The 18,562-nt window shown below is 39.2% G+C and overlaps 1 protein-coding gene across 1 annotated transcript; it reads right to left on the bottom strand.

The window, feature by feature from the left end:
- Nucleotides 1-3,886: 3,886 nt before the first annotated feature.
- LOC128602229 (uncharacterized) lies at nt 3,887-16,677 on the bottom strand. The gene is made up of 13 exons (XM_053615901.1): nt 16,607-16,677; nt 12,488-12,562; nt 11,452-11,476; nt 11,193-11,223; nt 10,449-10,574; nt 10,159-10,355; nt 9,913-10,016; nt 9,376-9,488; nt 8,678-8,896; nt 7,840-7,914; nt 7,051-7,540; nt 5,221-5,364; nt 3,887-3,976 (listed from the first exon to the last, which is right to left on the bottom strand). The coding sequence occupies exons 2-11, from the start codon at nt 12,537-12,539 to the stop codon at nt 7,304-7,306; spliced, it is 1,179 nt and encodes a 392-aa protein (XP_053471876.1). The 5' UTR covers nt 12,540-12,562; nt 16,607-16,677; the 3' UTR covers nt 3,887-3,976; nt 5,221-5,364; nt 7,051-7,303.
- Nucleotides 16,678-18,562: the final 1,885 nt, after the last annotated feature.

An 18,562-nucleotide genomic window follows, 5' to 3' on the forward strand; every position in this document is an offset into this window, starting at 1 on the left:
GAGAGAGAGAGAGGGAGGGAGGGAGAGAGAGAGAGAGAGAGAGAGGGAGAGGCAGAGAGAGAGAGAGAGGGAGAGGGAGAGAGAGAGAGAGAGGGAGAGGCAGAGAGAGAGAGAGAGGGAGAGGCAGAGAGAGAGAGAGAGAGAGAGAGGGAGAGAGGGAGGGAGGGAGAGAGAGAGAGAGGGAGAGAGATACTCAGAGAAGGCAGGAGACAATAGATCTGCTCATCTAATTTAAACCAGCGTTTGCTGAACTGTAAAATGTGCTAAAACAACAGCAGAGAGGGAAACACTGACCGCTGACAGGAGTGATGCTGCACTGTGGGAGAGATTCATGAAAATGGTAAGGATGAGTTTATAAAATGTACAGCATGTAATACAGCTGTCGTAACATTGGGGAAAGATCCTTAAATAAGACACACAGTCTCTCACCTTGCCCCTGTAGGAGACACAGTCTGAGGAAACACAGGACATAATATTATTACAGTGAAATAACCGACTCAGTGAGAAACAACGTGACTGAAAGCTGTAGAAACGGTGTTTACTAACCGTTTCTGTCATACACAATACACAACAATACACAACATACAACACACAATACACAACAATATACAACACACAACACACAATACACAACACACACAACACACAACAATATACAACACACAATACACACAACACACAACAATATACAACACACAACACACAATACACAACACACAACACACACAACAATATACAACACACAACACACACAACACACAACAATATACAACACACAACACACAATACACAACACACAACAATATACAACACACAATACACAACAATACAACACACAACAATATACAACACACAATACACACAACACACAACAATATACAACACACAACACACAATACACAACACACAATACACAACACACAACACACAACAATATACAACACACAACACACACAACACACAACAATATACAACACACAACACACAATACACAACACACAATACACAACACACAACAATATACAACACACAACACACACAACACACAACAATATACAACACACAACACACAATACACAACACACAATACACAACAATACACACAATACACAACAATATACAACACACAACACACAACAATACACACAATACACAACAATATACAACACACAACACACAATACACACAATACACAACAATATACAACACACAACACACAACAATACACACAATACACAACAATATACAACACACAACACACAACAATACACACAATACACAACAATATACAACACACAACACACAACAATACACGCAACACACAATACACAACACACAACACACAACTGTTGCTGACACTGGAGACTTCCGTACACGTTACATAAACATCTTACAGAAAACTTCACCATATGAGTGATTTTTTAAATCTGTTTATTATCAGTGGAGCATGAGCTGCACACGTCCCTGTGAATGAGCCGTTACTATAGAAATGCTAAAGTTAATTAGAACAAGTACATTAATATAATCCTGCGCTACTGTCAGAGCCGCTGTTATAGAAAATTAATCAACACCTTCTGACCAATCAGAATGCAGAACTCAGCAGCGCTGTGGTGTAAAAGTGTGTAACAGACCTGCTGGTGTTGCCGTTATCAGGTTGTTGAGGCTGCTCAGGGTCACTGCTTCTGTTTCTGGGTTTGTGGACAGAGAAGCAAAGTGGAGCCACAAAAACCTGCGAGCACAGACACATGCACTCGGGTTAAAGTTAACGCACTAAAACTCCAAATATTGATCCTAAACCACGTCATACTGTGGATCTGTTTCACTCTGTGTTGTAGGGCACGTGTTAGGTGTGGACTTACATTTCCTGATAGATCATACAGTTACTTTTCATCTGAAACGCATAACAAGACCAGAGAAGACTGCTGTAAGAACATTCATACACGACAGGCATGATACAGTATATTATAGATATTCTCATTTTATTATTTGCATGTGAAGGAGTTTATGATAAATTAATCATCCAGTTGGAAACTTCATCATATACCAACATCACATGTTCTTCTGAACGTGCTGGTTAACATAGAAACTGGTCATAATTAACCTAGCTAAGCTAGATATGGACGTAAATGCAGCACTCTTCTACGATTAGCTCCGCTAACATTACATTGCATCTCCAGCATTAAGTATGCAACTAATATCAGCTAAAATATGCAGCTTCGTAATCAGTAACACAGAAGATTCTGAACCGTGTTCATCTCTGAGACGAGGAGGACGAGCTGAGGAAGTTGCTGTCTCATCGTCACTGATGTCAGTATGTTGCTGAACACCATGCCAATGAGCTGCTTTTTATCTGGAAGTTGAGGCAGGTCTTCAACGATGATCTCAGCCATTTGGTTGAGAGTGAGAGCGTTGAAAGCCTCCATCTGGGTGAGACATGATTAAAAAAGAGTTATGATGAAAAGCAGGCAGAAGAATAGAGATGTCTGAGAAAAGAGAAGAGACAGCACCAGGATATCTGTCCTGAAGTGAGCGTGAGTGCTGAAGATCTACTGTACTTACAGCATCAAACCTAGGATTCAGCAGGTACATCTCCTGCACAGTGGCAAACTGAGAGAATCCACCCAGGTTCATCACGATCCACTCTAAACTGCTGTTTCCCATGCAGGCACCTGCAGGAGGCGACACTGAGTCAGGTCAGATTGAACATCACCACCTTGTTTTGGATGTTCTACATCATCCAGTTGTTGAACCTTTTCTAATCTTTTACGCCACTTAATGACTCTGGCTTCCTTCTTTTTAGAAGATTCATCTCCATAAAATAAGGTGGTAAGTATGTCAGTAGTAAGTGTTAGCTTTTAAGGATGTTAAGAATATTTACAGTAAGTCTCAGGAATGAGAGTCAGGTCTCAAATGTCCACACTGAGCATGCTCAGATGTGCCGCTCAAATTTATATATATATATATATATATATATATATATATATATATATATATATATATATATTGTATAAATGAGAACAGAAATGCAAAACAAAAAAGGAAATACATAAAAGTTTGTGTTTGATTTTATATCAGTTTAAAATCTGTTTTTTTTGGATGGGTGATAGTTTAACCTATTAAGTCAGATTTAAATTGCTGTCATTTGGTGCATTACATATCTTGGCATCAGATCAAGCATGTGCCACAGTTTCCTAAAAGCATTATTTTATTTGGTAGAGTGAATACTCACGCTACCATTTAACAACATTTCTCAATTAGTTCCACTTCTCACACTAAAAATGTTGTCTGGCTTCATTCCAGCTGTGGCCTTCTGTCTCTAATCTGTCTCTAAAGATGAAAAAGACTAAGGCTTTGAGATACCAACCCTAACCTTAAACTCTGGGGTGTGGAACCAGATCTGCAGATGATAAAAACGCAGACTTTGCTAGATACAAATGCACTGGTGCTAAACTTTAAAATACCTTGCTCTGAAGAAGATAGAGCTCTGTTACTGCATTCTGAGGAAGTTCTGATAGCAAGTACTGGAATCTAATTCTGTGTGTGTGCCACATTTAGCATGTGTTGGACAGCACTCAGAGGATGAACAGTAATACCTGTGGAGTTCTGCTGGAGCAGGAACGGGATGATGAAGTCCTCATAAACCATACGAGTTCTGTTCTCTGCTGTGGGAAACATGTTGTTGCTCATCTCCCACACACTGAAGGAGGAAATTTAAATCAATTACCCAGGGACCCGAGGATCATCCAGCAATGAAGCTTATACATAAGAGGTTCACCTACAGTATCTGGAACGTTTGACAGCTAAACGGTTTGGCACTGAGGCAGAGCAGGTACTCAGGCATCAGACTGGGTAAGAGAGGCTTGAGTTTGATATGAAACCACATGGTGACAAACGCCGTGTCCATCAGGTCAGCGTGTGCCGGGTCATGGATTCGTTCTAGAATGTTTCTAAAAGGGGAATCTGCTGAACTAAAATTCTGGAAGAAAGCAGGACATTAACCATACTTTTAGTCAGTTATTAGAATAGAGTGTCAGTAGTGTTACAGTGGTGTGACAGTAGTGTTACAGTGGTGTGTCAGTAGAGTTTCAGTGGTGTGTCAGTAGTGTTACAGTGGTGTGACAGTAGTGTTACAGTGGTGTGTCAGTAGAGTTTCAGTGGTGTGTCAGTAGAGTTACAGTGGTGTGTCAGTAGTGTTACAGTGGTGTGTCAGTAGAGTTTCAGTGGTGTGTCAGTAGAGTTTCAGTGGTGTGTCAGTAGAGTTACAGTGGTGTGACAGTAGTGTTACAGTGGTGTGTCAGTAGAGTTTCAGTGGTGTGTCAGTAGAGTTACAGTGGTGTGTCAGTAGAGTTTCAGTGGTGTGTCAGTAGAGTTTCAGTGGTGTATCACTAGAGTTACAGTGGTGTGTCAGTAGTGTTATAGTGGTGTATCAGTAGAGTTACAGTGGTGTGTCAGTAGTGTTACAGTGGTGTGTCAGTAGAGTTATAGTGGTATATCAGTAATGTTACAGTGGTGTGTCAGTAGTGTTATAGTGGTATATCAGTAATGTTACAGTGGTGTATCAGTAGAATTACAGTGGTGTGTCAGTAGTGTTACAGTGGTGTGTCAGTAGTGTTATAGTGGTATATCAGTAATGTTACAGTGGTGTGTCAGTAGAGTTACAGTGGTGTGTCAGTAGTGTTATAGTGGTATATCAGTAATGTTACAGTGGTGTGTCAGTAGAGTTATAGTGGTATATCAGTAATGTTACAGTGGTGTATCAGTAGAGTTACAGTGGTGTGTCAGTAGTGTTACAGTGGTGTGTCAGTAGTGTTATAGTGGTATATCAGTAATGTTACAGTGGTGTGTCAGTAGTGTTATAGTGGTATATCAGTAATGTTACAGTGGTGTGTCAGTAGTGTTATAGTGGTATATCAGTAATGTTACAGTGGTGTGTCAGTAGTGTTATAGTGGTATATCAGTAATGTTACAGTGGTGTGTCAGTAGAGTTATAGTGGTATATCAGTAATGTTACAGTGGTGTGTCAGTAGTGTTATAGTGGTATATCAGTAATGTTACAGTGGTGTGTCAGTAGTGTTACAGTGGTGTGTCAGTAGTGTTATAGTGGTATATCAGTAATGTTACAGTGGTGTGTCAGTAAAGTTACAGTGGTGTGTCAGTAGAGTCACAGTGGTGTGTCAGTAGAGTTACAGTGGTGTGTCAGTAGAGTTACAGTGTACGCACCGTGTGGGCAAGCTGGTTCAGAAGTGTGTTGAGGTTGCTGGAGAGGTGCAGTACGAGACTGTTCACTGTTTCCCCTGTGAGCATCAGATTAGTGCTCTCCGCACACTGCAGGATTTTTGCCACATTCTCCATCACATTAGTCACCTGGAACAACACAACAGCATGTCACATACAGTGCTGTGGAAAAGTATTTGCCCCATCCTGATTTCTTCTGTTTTTGTGTATATCTCACATTAAATTGTTTTAGATCTTCAAACGAAATACAACATAAATCAAAGACAACTGGAGTAAACACACAATACAGTTTTTATTTATTGAAGCAACAAAAAGTTATCCAACACCTATCATCCATTTGAAAAATGAATTGCCCCCTTAAACTTTAAATCTGGTTGTGCCACCTTTAGCAGAAATAACTGCAACCAAACTCTTCCAATAACTGGAGATCAGTCTTTCACAGCACTGTGGTGGAATTCTGGCCCACTCTTCTTTTTCAGAACTGCTTTAGTGCAGCCACACTGGAGGGTTTTCGAGCATGAACTGCCTGTTTAAGGTCCTGCCACAGCATCTCATTTTTTTTTTTTAACCATTCAGAGGTGGTCTTATTCCTACGCTTTGGATCATTGTCTTGCTGCATAATCCAGTTGTGCTTGAGTTTAAATTTACAGACTGAAGAGCGGACATTCTCCTTTAGGATTTTCTGGTAGAGAGCAGAATTCATGTTTCCCTCAATTACTGCAAGTTGCCCAGACCCTGAAGCAGTAAAGCATCCCCACACCATCACACTTCCTCCACCATGCTTGACTGTAGGTATGATGTTCTGTTTGTGGAATTCGGTGTTTGGTTTACTCCAGATGTAACGGGACCCCGTCTTCCAAACAGTTCCACTTTCCACTCATCAGTCCACAGAACATTCTCCCAAAAGATTTGAGGATCATCAAGGAGTGTTTTGGTGAAATTCAGTCGAGTCTTAATGTTCTTCTGGGTTAGCAGTGGTTTTCACTTCACCACTCTTCCATGGAGCCGTTTTCCCCCAGTGTCTTTCTGATAGTGGAGTCATGAACAGTGACCTTTATTGATGTAAGAGAGGCCTGTAGGTCCTTTGATGTTGTCCTTGGCTCTTTAGTGACTTCCTGGATGAGTCGGAGCTGTGCTCTTGGAGGAATTTTGGAAGGTCGGACACTTCTGGGAAGGTTCACCACTGTGCTGAGTTTTTCCATTTGGAGGTAACGGCTCTCACTGTGGTTCTTTGGAGACCCAGAACCTTTGAAATAGCTTTGTAACCCTTCCCAGACTGATGTACTTCAATCACCTTCTTCCTCATCATTTCTGGAATCTCTTTCAACTTTGCCAGAGTGTGTTACTGGATAAGAACTTTTAACCAACTTCATGCTGTTGAGAAAGTTCTATGTAAGTGTAGATGTGATGGAACAGGGTTTGCAGTAATCAGGTCTGGTTGTGTCTCGTCCAGCTGAACCCCGTTATCAATGCACTTTCATAGATTTGGGGAATTAGTAACTACGGGCGCAAATACATTTTCACACAGACCCAATTAGTATTGGAGAACTTATTTGCTTCAATAAATAACATCATTATCATTTATAAACTGTATTTACTGTTTACTCAAATTGCCTTTATTTTATCTGAGATATACACAAAAACAGAAGAAATCAAATACTTTTTTTTTTTTTTACAGCACTTTAGTTAACACAAACAATCCTAGCTTGGTATATCATGCACAATCGCCAAAACATTGAACATCATTATATTGCATAAATATGATCATTTAATTATAATATTCGAAGTAAGTAAAGATTGTATGTTGCTTCTTACAGCACACGCATCATCCAGAGTGACACTGCAAGTGTCCAGAGTATTGTTCACTGAATTCTCCATATAACTACAAACACAAACAAGAACAGATGAATACGTTTGAACATTTATATTTTTCTGCATTCCATAATGTTCTCTTCATATTTCTTCTTCTTCTTCCTCCTTCAAGAATGATTTTCATAATCACATTTTGTCAGATCCAAATCGATCACACTGTCATTGTACCATTTTATACCACGTCCATGGAAAATACTCACAACACATTATGAAAGACAGCAGTGAGGTCATCTGGTATGTCACTGGGGAGGTATCTGTTCAGTACTGGAACAACGACGTGCGTAAACCAGGAGTTAACATCTGTAGGATCAAACATCATCTGATCCATCTGCTGATTATCGCTGATGTTTTTATACGGAGCTGCGAGCTCTGCCAATGTCCAGTTTAGCATCGCCTGAATCAGTGTCACACTCTTCATGTTGCTCAGGTCTTGCTGTAGAGCAATTAAAGGTTTAATGGAAATTGTCATATTAAATGCAACAGCCTTATTTCAAGATAACTTAAACTATGATTTCTCTTCTCTGTTTTATATTCTGTATTTATCTTCAACTGTACATATAGTATTCGGTAGCATTGTGGCATCACACTGGCATTTCCTCTCTTATCTCCTACAACTATTTCACCCAAATTTTACACACCTGTATAGCACTTGCATTGGATACTCATAGACCTGTCTTACTTGTAAGTCACTTTAGATAAAAATGCTATAAAAATGTATAAACAAAAGCTTACCTGATGTGTGAGGGACACAAATTCTCTGACAAAACTCCCAACAGGTCTAAAAGCAGTCATGAAGTCATTCACCGTCTGAGGAAGCACAGTCACATCAACCTGTCATATTATAGTGTTAATCCCAAAACCAACTGTTAATCACCACCATCATAAAAAAGGGTGCATGGGAAAGGAAAAGCCACGAAGCAGCTCATGAACACCAAACCTCATGCGTTTGTGGTCTGATGAGACCAAAATCAAGCTTCTTGGCCACACTAGTGGAGGAATGAATAAGAACTGATACTGACTTTAAAATGGTCATCCAAACCTATGCTGAAATGTTTTCACTTAACTTACTGCAACTTAATTTAGAAATATAGCTGTAGCACCTAATAGCATTTGGTTTAATGGGTTCGATTAAACATGTTCCCATCAGGATTAACTATTTTGAATGGTTTTGGAGAGTTCACTCATTCTTGGTTCATGTGCTGGTTCAAACTTTTATAATTTGAATATGCAATATGGAATAACCATTAGCACAACATTTCCGTGTTTTCTTGTTTCTGGCATAATAGATTCAAATATCACACAAGTTTATTAAATAAACTGAAACCGCAGTCTGTTACCCCAAGGTCAACATCAACTCCAAACCATCAGACTCCTATAATAACATTAAAATTCCATTAGGGAACCATCAGATGTGTCTAGAATCAGTCACAACACACCTGTTACAATTAGTACCATTTACAATACACTACGTTACAACCTCCAGGAACCAATGTTTATAGTTCCCATTGCACAATCACAAGCCTTGAGCCTGATGTTCATGTTAATGAGTAGTACTGAGTCCCAGCCTCACCTGTGTGAGTGGGTCTTGTGGAGTGGATGAGTACATAACAGGAAATCCTGCATTCCACATGGTATCACTGGACATGTTCACATCTCCTCCAGAGGGTGTTAGTGAAGTCATCAGGCTGCCCAGAACCACACTGAGGGATTCGTTGTTCAGACCGACTGTCTCAGGATACAGCATGATATGTGCTTTCTGCACTGGACTCAACAAGTGCAGTACATCCAGCTGTATGGAGACAGCAAGAGAAAACCATTTGAGCAGAACTTTCAGCTTGAAAATGGGAATGATATGAACATTTAAAATATGAAAAACACAGCATTTTATATATCTAGTCGTCTGGAAGGACATATATCAAGCTCAGCTAAAGAATATGAAACACCTAAGACAGGTCATTAGAACATGAAGAATGGGATGGACAGATGATGAGTTTTGATGTTGTGTGTAGGATGTGTTGAAACGTCGACATTCATGAGGGAGAATGTTGGAAAGGGCCATCAAATTGGACTAAACATACTGTAGTGTACGCCCTTATTCGTTGGAAGGACATCGAAGATTGGTGGATGTTCTGTGTGTCTCTAATGCGTGATTAGTCCTGGAGATTGGCCACTCGGCTGCATTTACATAACTCCCTGTCCAACGGTATGTCTCGTATAAACCAGAAAATGCTTAGGATAGAAATGCAGATTAATTTTAACATTGAGTACCCCATTGAAGAGTGCATTGACAGAGCTGAAGTCTTGGAGTTGGGCCAGAATTGAGAAGGAACCAAAGTTCTTTGTGAGCCAGTCCTCAGTGGAGTCACCAGGGAGCACACAACCTAACACACACAAACACAATGTAGTCTACTGATATATACATAATACAGTTCCCACCATTGGCTAAAAATGATACTGTAGTATGGAGAACTCTGAGAACAGGGTCTGGAGTTCTGGCCAGCTTCTCATTCTACCCCCCATTAAAGACTCATGGGTAGGATCTCAAGATGGTGGGTGGACAGGGATGGAGGATGTTAAGGTGGAGGTTCAGGCATGGTCTTTCTTGCAGGCTTCACTTATTTCATAACTCCAAATAGAATATAATGCAGCAATATCAGAGGTGGACATATGAGTTCCATTACCTAGTCCTCTGGGTAAGGGTGTGGCTCAATTTGCTCATCTAGTCCTTGGAAATGCTACAGTTAATTTTACACTCAAACATAGAAGTCGTGTATTCATTACTGAAGCCTCTCCTGCTGTGTTTACCTGCCGGTGAGCTTCTGGACAGGAAGGGCTGCATGAAGTACGAGTAGATCCACTGCTGCCGCTGACTATCTAAACTGGAGAACTGCTGACTCAGCTCCTGCACCCTACAGCACGCACACACACACACACACACACAAACACACACACACACAAGCATTACCATCATCATGGTGGATTTCCACTCACAAATATGACTAACAGACAATTTGGGGTGTGTGTGTGTGTATTTATGGTGTGTTTATATACACAGTCTGGTAAGTCTGGCAGCTGAAGTTGTTGTAGCCGAGGCAGGTGAGGAAGTTCTGAGAGATGGAGGAGAGCAGTGGAGACAGCCTAATCTGCAGCCACGCCCGGATGATGTCATCATTTTGCAGCAGACCTGTGGAGTTGATGCTCCATTCTGCAGACACGTTCAGCAACGGGACACCATTCAATCCCGAGTTCTGACAGGGAGAGAGGAATATTTAGGAGAGAAAAAGAAGAGCAGAAATATTCACCAATCTTTAATTCTCCAGGCCAATTCCTGACTCTCTCACCATAAACACGAAGACATCAAGCAGATCATCAATCAGGCCCTTCAGGTTGAGGATCTGCTGCTCTACTGCCCCAGGGTCTGATGGGACACCCACACACATCAGGAAGTCTGAGGTGGAGTCATCAGTCTGAACACACACACACAGACACACACACAACAAACAAGACCATCAGCATCTGAGTGTTAGTTAGTAGTGTTATCTAGCTATCTCATTCATTCATTTATCTTCTGTAAATCCGTGTCAAGGTCGTGATGGATCCAGAGTCTGTCCCAGGAACACTGGAGGTGAGGCATTAACACCCTCGGATGGAATGCCAGTCCAGGGCAGCATGCGTGCACATTTATATCTCGGGGTAAGTAAGTGTAGCCGATCCTCCTACCTGCATGTTTTTGGGAGGTGGGAGGAACCCCTCATGAACACCAGGAGAACATGTGAAACTCCACATAGACAGTAACCCGATCTCAGGATGGAACCTGGAGCTGTGAGGCAGTAATGCTTCCCTCTGCAGCGCTGTACCGCCTTCACACTGCTTGTGCTAACTTTACATCTAAAATACGCCTTAATTTTACATTAAATAAAACAATGACATGACTTCCCTCATACTCTTTATAAGTAAACACTTTATTACCATCCTGGATGTGAAGATTACAAGCAGATCAACTGGACATTTAATACTGTGTACCTGTCAGTGCACAAAAGGGGTGTGTGTGTGAGGTTGTGTGTAGGTATTTAAAGAGGACTTACAGCAATACAGTCCTGTTGTGTAAGGCTGGTTCTGCAGGTTCCACGATGGAAATTTACCACATCAGTGAAAGAGAGAGAGAGAGAGACAAAACAAATAGTAAGACTCGCCCAGATTTTTCATCACTGCTCTTGTTCAGGTTACAGTAAGTTCACATTTTTTTCCAGTCATAGTGGATAGCGGACATTTTGGAACGGTCTTTTTTTCCTGTTCATCATGATAGATTTTCTGTTTAGAATCAAGCTTAGAAATTGTACTTACTCATTCAGTGCTGTACATAAGGTTCCTACAACAAACATGAATCAAACAGAGAAAAACAGACATTAGTGCTAGATCAGGAACAGGACATTCATGATAAACCTCTGTGTCCTTCTCCTCCTGCCCACGTTTACAATACTTATAATCCTCCTCTTGCTTTAATAAGAGTGTCAGCCCTGTCAGGTGAGGGTTCCACAAGGGTCTCGAGAGAGTTCCTGTTCATTTTAGTCCACTTTTAAACTGACCAGGTTGCAATTCAACTCAGCATTGTGGTCAGTGTCAGTTCTTCTAAAGCAGTGGTCACCAACCCTGTTCCTGGAGACCTACCTTCCTCAAGACTTTAACTCCAACTATGATGGAGCCCACCTGACCATCTAATCACTGCTTTACGAAGTTCTTGATCAACTAAAACATATGTGTTAGATTTTGGTTGGAGAGGAAACCTGCAGGAAAGTAGATCTGAAAGAAGAGTGTTGGTGAGCACTGATCTAAAGGATTGAGATGTTGGTGATTTTACAGAACAGTCAGTGTGTTCACACACAGATTTAACCCTGACACCTCAGGAGTTACCCTCAGAGTGTAACAATGTGCTGGTGCAGTTGGATTGTTCTTGACTGTGGAGCCACGCTGCCTTTGGTGGCTGGTCACAAGTTTATTTAATCATTTCTAAAATTGTAAGACCTTCTCTTCTGACTGTTAAAATTTTAAGAAATGATTACAATAGTTTTAAGAGTTGCTGCTGGTTTTCATGAAAGCTTTTTAATAATGAATCAGCAGTTCCACCCTGAGTGGAGTTATATTTATTTTACATTCACACTAAACTTTTCTTAGCTATGGAATATATTTCCCATGCAGACATTACAATAACCAAAAAGCTGAAAAAAGTCCTACACCCGTTTGTTTTGTGTTGTTGTTGTAGTGTTTGCTTTACTAGGTCTAAGTGTTACTGCTAATGTGTGCAGTTAATGCATCTTAAAATAAATATTAATGATTAAATAGTCTGTGTACTGTGTGGGAAAAAGGAAGGATCTCGACATACCGAAGCTCAGCACTCCTGAGAACAGGAGCAGGAAGAAGTGTCGTTCCCGCATGGTGAGAAGAAGATCAAGGAGAACTGATAAACGAATAAAGAGTCAGAGAATCATCAGCGCACAACAGAGAAGATACGGATTTACAAACGACAATTAAACAACAAGTATCAGAGTTTATGTTAGGGTTAGTTGAAGATGTGGTTTAGTGATGGAGCTTGTTGATGTTTGTGAGTGATCTCGTGATCATTATTTGGAATGTCAGAAAAACCTGGGTGTTGTCTGCGTGAACTTGTGATGCTGATCCACTGTTTTAACTTCTACTGACCAATCAGGAAGTGTCTTTCTGCTTATACTTGTCGCATGTTTCTGTTGGATACCATTTTAAACGTAAAAGGTTCAGATGTTTAAATGTGTGTAATAAATGTATTAATGTTAATATTATAGCCCCGTGTTCAGAGGAACTTTTCTTCTGCTGTTCTTAGTTGCCTTTGGAAAGGAAAAAGACAGGTTTGCTGTGTGTTGTGTACAGCATGCTTTTTTTTCAGTCTGGAATGTCCACACCTTTTTTTCTGTATAATGTGATGTATATTGTTATGAAAACAGTGTTATAGAATTCTATTACTAGGACGTAATGATACGCACCGAGAGGATGTAGAGTACACTTAAAACTTAATGTCCATCTAAAGGTGTATTTTGATTCTCTGTAAGAATTGGTTACCTGTACAATGCCTTTTTCCCCTGTTACTAAAATTTTAGCAGTATATACACTCACTGCCCACTTTATTAGGAACACCTGTAGAGCTTTAGTTAATGTGTTATTTACTTTCATTCACTTGAAAAGCAAGACTGTTTCTGTATCTGTTCCTATACTTTTGCTCACCTAAAATTGGGCGGTCTGATACAAAAGGTGCCATGTTATAAGGTGTGTAACACATATGGATTTAAACACCAGGAAATAAAAGCTGAAATTCTGATCTATCGTCTTATCTCCATCTTTTGGTCTCAAACCCTTTGGTGTCTTTGGTGTACAGCACAAACAACAGAACTGGCATTGCTGTCCCAATACTTTTGGAGAGGACTATTCCACATTAGTTCCACTGTGAACATAGATTTATAAATACTATCCCAGCTAAAATGAGATTAATTATGTAGTTTGGAGAAAGTGTATGAGAGTTTGTACGTGTGCTTATTATTGTTTAATCTTTCCTTAATTCTCTCATTAAAAATGTATTGCTGTTTTAAAGCACAAGTTAAACTGCTATTAAAACTCCAACTCCGAAACACAGACATTATAAGAGGGAGTTTTAACCTTTTATATGTAGAGTAAAGGAGTTTGGTCTGATAAGTGGCTGGATTGTGTAATTTCTCTCTTTGTTCTATTGTGCGGTGGTTTCAGTTATTTGTCATGTGCTTGTTGAGGTTTAAATGAATGAAGTGAGGCGGTGTAGAGAGTAGAGCGAGGATAAACAGGATTACAGAGAATACAGAGATTTTTCATCAAAGACTGTGTGACTACACGCAGGGAGACATCTGTTGGTCAAGAGTCAAAGATGTTGGGCTGGATTTCAGCCTCGGACATCATCAGAGCTTAACGCCACGACCTCACACACTTCTTCAACACCACATGAATGGATGTGTACTGACTCGCTCACAACCAACAAATAAAACAACCGATGTTACGCAATGTTCTGTTCATAACGTATTCCGAGCAGAGAATAAAAAGAAGTATACTGTAGATCTGATAGAGAAGAAAAACCCCAAACATACTTTTATCCTTAATTTTACAAAATGTATCTGCTGAAGTAAATTGTAATCAACATTACTGAGAGTCAGAGCGGACAGGAACGAGCAGAAATGTACACCATCTCAATAAACACAGCTGATGGACACTACCACTCTGGTGTGGACATACCTTTTTCCCCTAAAGACATTTTGATAAAGGTTTGCATATAATGCACACATTATATATTTCACACATTACATAACATAAACTTAATGCAGATTATATTTAAACGCATTAAAATGCAATGAACAAGTCCTTCCTGTGTAAAATGAAAGTCAGTGTAAAACACAGAGCTGAGGAGAAGCAGTGAGGGGCTCAGTTTATTTGGGAACTTAAAGAAAGTCTCCTGGGTGAAGCTCCTGAAGATGAAGGTGAGAAGAAGCCGAACGTGTGCAGTGCTTCATCAGGAACACTGTTAGGAATTTTTTTTAAAGATATAATTTGGATTTGTGTAATTTCATTGTGTTAATGTCTTCATTATTATTCTAAAATACCAGAAAAGAGGACAAATGAGAAGAGCTTCAAATTCAAAATATCAAAATAATCATTAAAAAAAGTTCATGGGTAAATTGGTCATTCTTTACATGAAGCTTCCAAAAACCTTTAATTATTTACCCACTTACACCTGCATGTCCTACTGATGTCCATAATGGTGTCCATAATGCTACAAAGCACTGACACTGGAGACTCCTTCTATAAATGTTAAATAAACATCTCCTTACAGAAAACTTCACCATAGTAATGATTACATGTTTTTTAATCCGTCCGCTGTACACGTCCCTGTGAACGAGCGGTTACTATAGAAACGATAACGTATTAATAAAGAACGAGTGCGTTAATATAAACCTGCGCTACTGTCAGAGCTGCTGTTATAGAGAACTAATCACCACCTTCTGACCCAATCACAGTCCAGAACTCAGCAGCAATGTGGGATTAAATATAATACAGATTTAATCCACAATCATTTATGTGAAAATGAGATCAGATTTTACGCATGGTGTCTGATGTAAGATGGTGAAGATTTGGGTGTGTATTTACAGAAAGGATTTTAGGTTGGACTAAATCAGCCTTACAGCTCCAGCGCAAAACATTTAAGTTTTGGTTGATCAACTACATTTGAGGACACTTTCACCGAAACCTCTCCTCTCTTTAAATGTGAAGAACATAAAAAGGATTATTACAGGAATGAAAATCACAAACGCGAGATAACTTCTGGAGCCTACAGAAACAAATATCACCATCTCATAAACCAAGAAGGAAGTGTTCACATTTAAGAACAAATCATAAATTTCTAGCACATCGGTGATGATGTATGATGTCATAGCTTTAATAAAACGTCTGAATCCATTCGCTGGTTTATTTCAAAGACAAGAAGAAAATGGAACACTTTAGGGTGAAATGTCAACCTGGGTGTGTCGAGCTTTAGTCACAAAACACTGCAAACACACAAAAAATAGCCTTACAAAGGACTCTAAACACACACACACACACACACACACACACACACACACACACCTGAATAACAAAGGAAATCTACATCTGGTTTTTCTGGTTGTGTAAGTATTCTGACTGACCTCTATCTCACTCTCTCACTCACACACACACACACACACACACACACACACACACACACACACACACATATTGCTGTTACAGTTCAAATAATAATTTAATAATAATAATAAGAAGAAGAAGAAGAAGAAGAAGAAGAAGAAGAAGAATGTAAGAACAATGTTAGATATTAATCTCAGAAATAATCCTCACAGTGATCAAATGATCAAATCAGATGATAAATAATAAAGATATAGAGACAAATATGTTTTTTTCTACAACAAACACCACGTAATTAACAAATTTTAGTCCCTGTGTTGTTGTTGTTTAGTTAAATTATACCTATACTTGAGGGTGCTATGTGGTGTAGATGTTCTATGTGGAACTGTCTCCTAGGGAACACTGTAGGGTTGGCGTAGGGTTCTATATAGAACATTTAAATTGACTGGAAGAACTTTTTATTTAAATATTGTAATTTTACTGTGTAATAGATATAAATACACACACACACACACACACACACACACAGAAAGCATCCCTCTACATAATTAAATATACACATAAATAAACTTCACCCAGAGGTACAGGCGCCAACACAGCAACAGCATGACAACAATATAGCCATGATCCATCATTCAATACACATCATCATCCCAGTGAACACACAAACCTGAGGAACACACAAACCTGAGGAACACTTAAACCTGAGCCTTGAAGGGTTTATCAACTAAAGTTAAACATATCCTGTAGTAAAGCTGACAGAAATGGTAAAAAAGAGAAAGCGTGACTGTACCTGTGAGATTTTTTCACCTGCCAGATTATGTGACTGTGTGTGAGTTAGCAAATAAAATCACAGTCAACTGCACCTGACACACTGACTCCGCCCACTCAGGAAGTACAGCCTCTATGAGATGTTATTAGAGTGCTAAAGAGTGCATGTGGAGCGTGTAATGTTGTGTTTGCCCTGAGTGCTGAAAGGTTACGTGTATTTTTCTCATTTTATCTCATTTTAGAACTGTGTGACACACCTCTGTGTGCTTAACAAATGCTTATCAAATGCACACACACACACACACATTATATATATATATATATATACACACACACATATATGCTAAAGTTTTGTGTAAGGAGTCTCCAGTGTCAGTGCTCTGTAACAGTCAGAGGTAACGCTGGTAAAACCTTTTTTGGGGGAAGTTTTCCAGCATCTTCAGGACACAGGAGTGTAGGCGAATTTGCCAGCTCATTGTCACCTGTCTTTATTTTTTGTACTAACTGATTGAACATCACTTCCAGTAAATCAAAATAAAATTAAAACTATTAAACTAAACTATTAAATTAACTATTAAACGTTCTGTTGCCTGTATCAACCTGCATGGAACTGTTGTATTTATTAGCAATTATACAGTAACTTGCTGATTATTTTTTGGGGTTTTTTTTGCTAATGATTGCTGAGATTCTTTTAACTAATTTTGCTTTTTTTCCCACAAACAAACAAACAAATAAAAACAAGCAAAGCAGCACACAAAATGGCAAAAATACTTCAGTGCTACCTCATACATGACAAATTCAACAATTTTATAAAACATTCATACACTTTTGTTATTTTAATTTGATGTACATGTGTGGAAAACTCTTTCGACTCTTTCATACACACAGCTAAAAGTCAAACTCGCGGTTTCCATGGAAGCATTTAAGCAGTTAATGAAAGTGAATGAATGAAGAAATGAATAATGACATTGCCTAAATATATATATTAAAAAAGAATTTAAAAAACCCGCTCATGCCACCTGACGTGTTGTCATGGTTACACACGAGCGCGGGAACCTTACAGCAGGGTCGCGCGACGTGTTTCTTCTTTACCTCAGACACAGAGCTATGGAGGCTGTGGAGCAGAAAACCTCCTTCTTTCTCCTGTGTGAATATTTTCCTCTTTATACAGGACAGTGTGCTGATTTAACAACAAGAATAAACATTTAAAATAGATGTTAACTGTGCAGTTGTTAATTTCTAAGAGGAGTAACATAAGTACGGGATTAAAATGTTAGTTTCTTTGAGTTAATGATCCGTATGGTATTTTCTCGAAGATTCTAGCTCGAGGCTCCATGCTAGCTAAATGCTACATCATGCTTATTTTTCCAGCTCCTTAATCTTTTCTTATTTCATTTCTTAGCATTTGTCTTAAAGTATATGTTAAGGACACGAAGTTTGAGTAAGGTATGAAGGTTAAGCTATATAGACTCTGAGTGTTCAACTGTAAACTTAAACTCCAGTACTTAGTTTCTGCTTGCTTTGGTGGGAAATGATATAAAAGTGTGAATTATTTCTCTTACAGGATAGCTCTTACAAAACTCAGTATCTTTACCATGTTTCTTTATACACATCCTGTTATATACCTGTATTAATGTACACGCTGTAAAAGGATGTTACAGTCATGTTTAAAGTGCTGGTGAATATAAATTAGTACATCATTTTAGAGATATGTAGAAAAAACCTTTTCCTGTTGCTTTTACTTGATATAATATTGCACCTTTACCCTGCCCATGGCTGATAATAATGATGAGGTAAGTTTGGGAAAAACTAGATCCTTCCTGTCTTGTTTAGATTCTACCTGTCTCACCGCTACCATTTTCTTTGTTTAAATGATGAACTTTCTAACGTAACGTCAGTAAAGTTCGGTGTGCCGCAAGGCTCGGTGTTAGGCCCCTTGTTGTTTTCTTTATACACGCTGCCCCTTGGAAATATTATT

This window comes from Ictalurus furcatus, chromosome 26 (genome assembly GCF_023375685.1).
Source record: "Ictalurus furcatus strain D&B chromosome 26, Billie_1.0, whole genome shotgun sequence".
In the NCBI taxonomy this organism is placed as follows: domain Eukaryota; kingdom Metazoa; phylum Chordata; class Actinopteri; order Siluriformes; family Ictaluridae; genus Ictalurus; species Ictalurus furcatus.

Excerpts from the sequence above, each read along its gene's own strand:
- LOC128602229 (XM_053615901.1), bottom strand. The coding sequence starts at position 12,539 with ATGCGGGAACGACACTTCTTCCTGCTCCTGTTCTCAGGAGTGCTGAGC. Across the intron at positions 11,224-11,451 it reads TTATGTACAGCACTGAATGA|AACCAGCCTTACACAACAGG; the intron begins GTAAGTACAATT and ends TGGAACCTGCAG. Across the intron at positions 10,575-11,192 it reads CACAACAGGACTGTATTGCT|ACTGATGACTCCACCTCAGA; the intron begins GTAAGTCCTCTT and ends GTGTGTGTTCAG.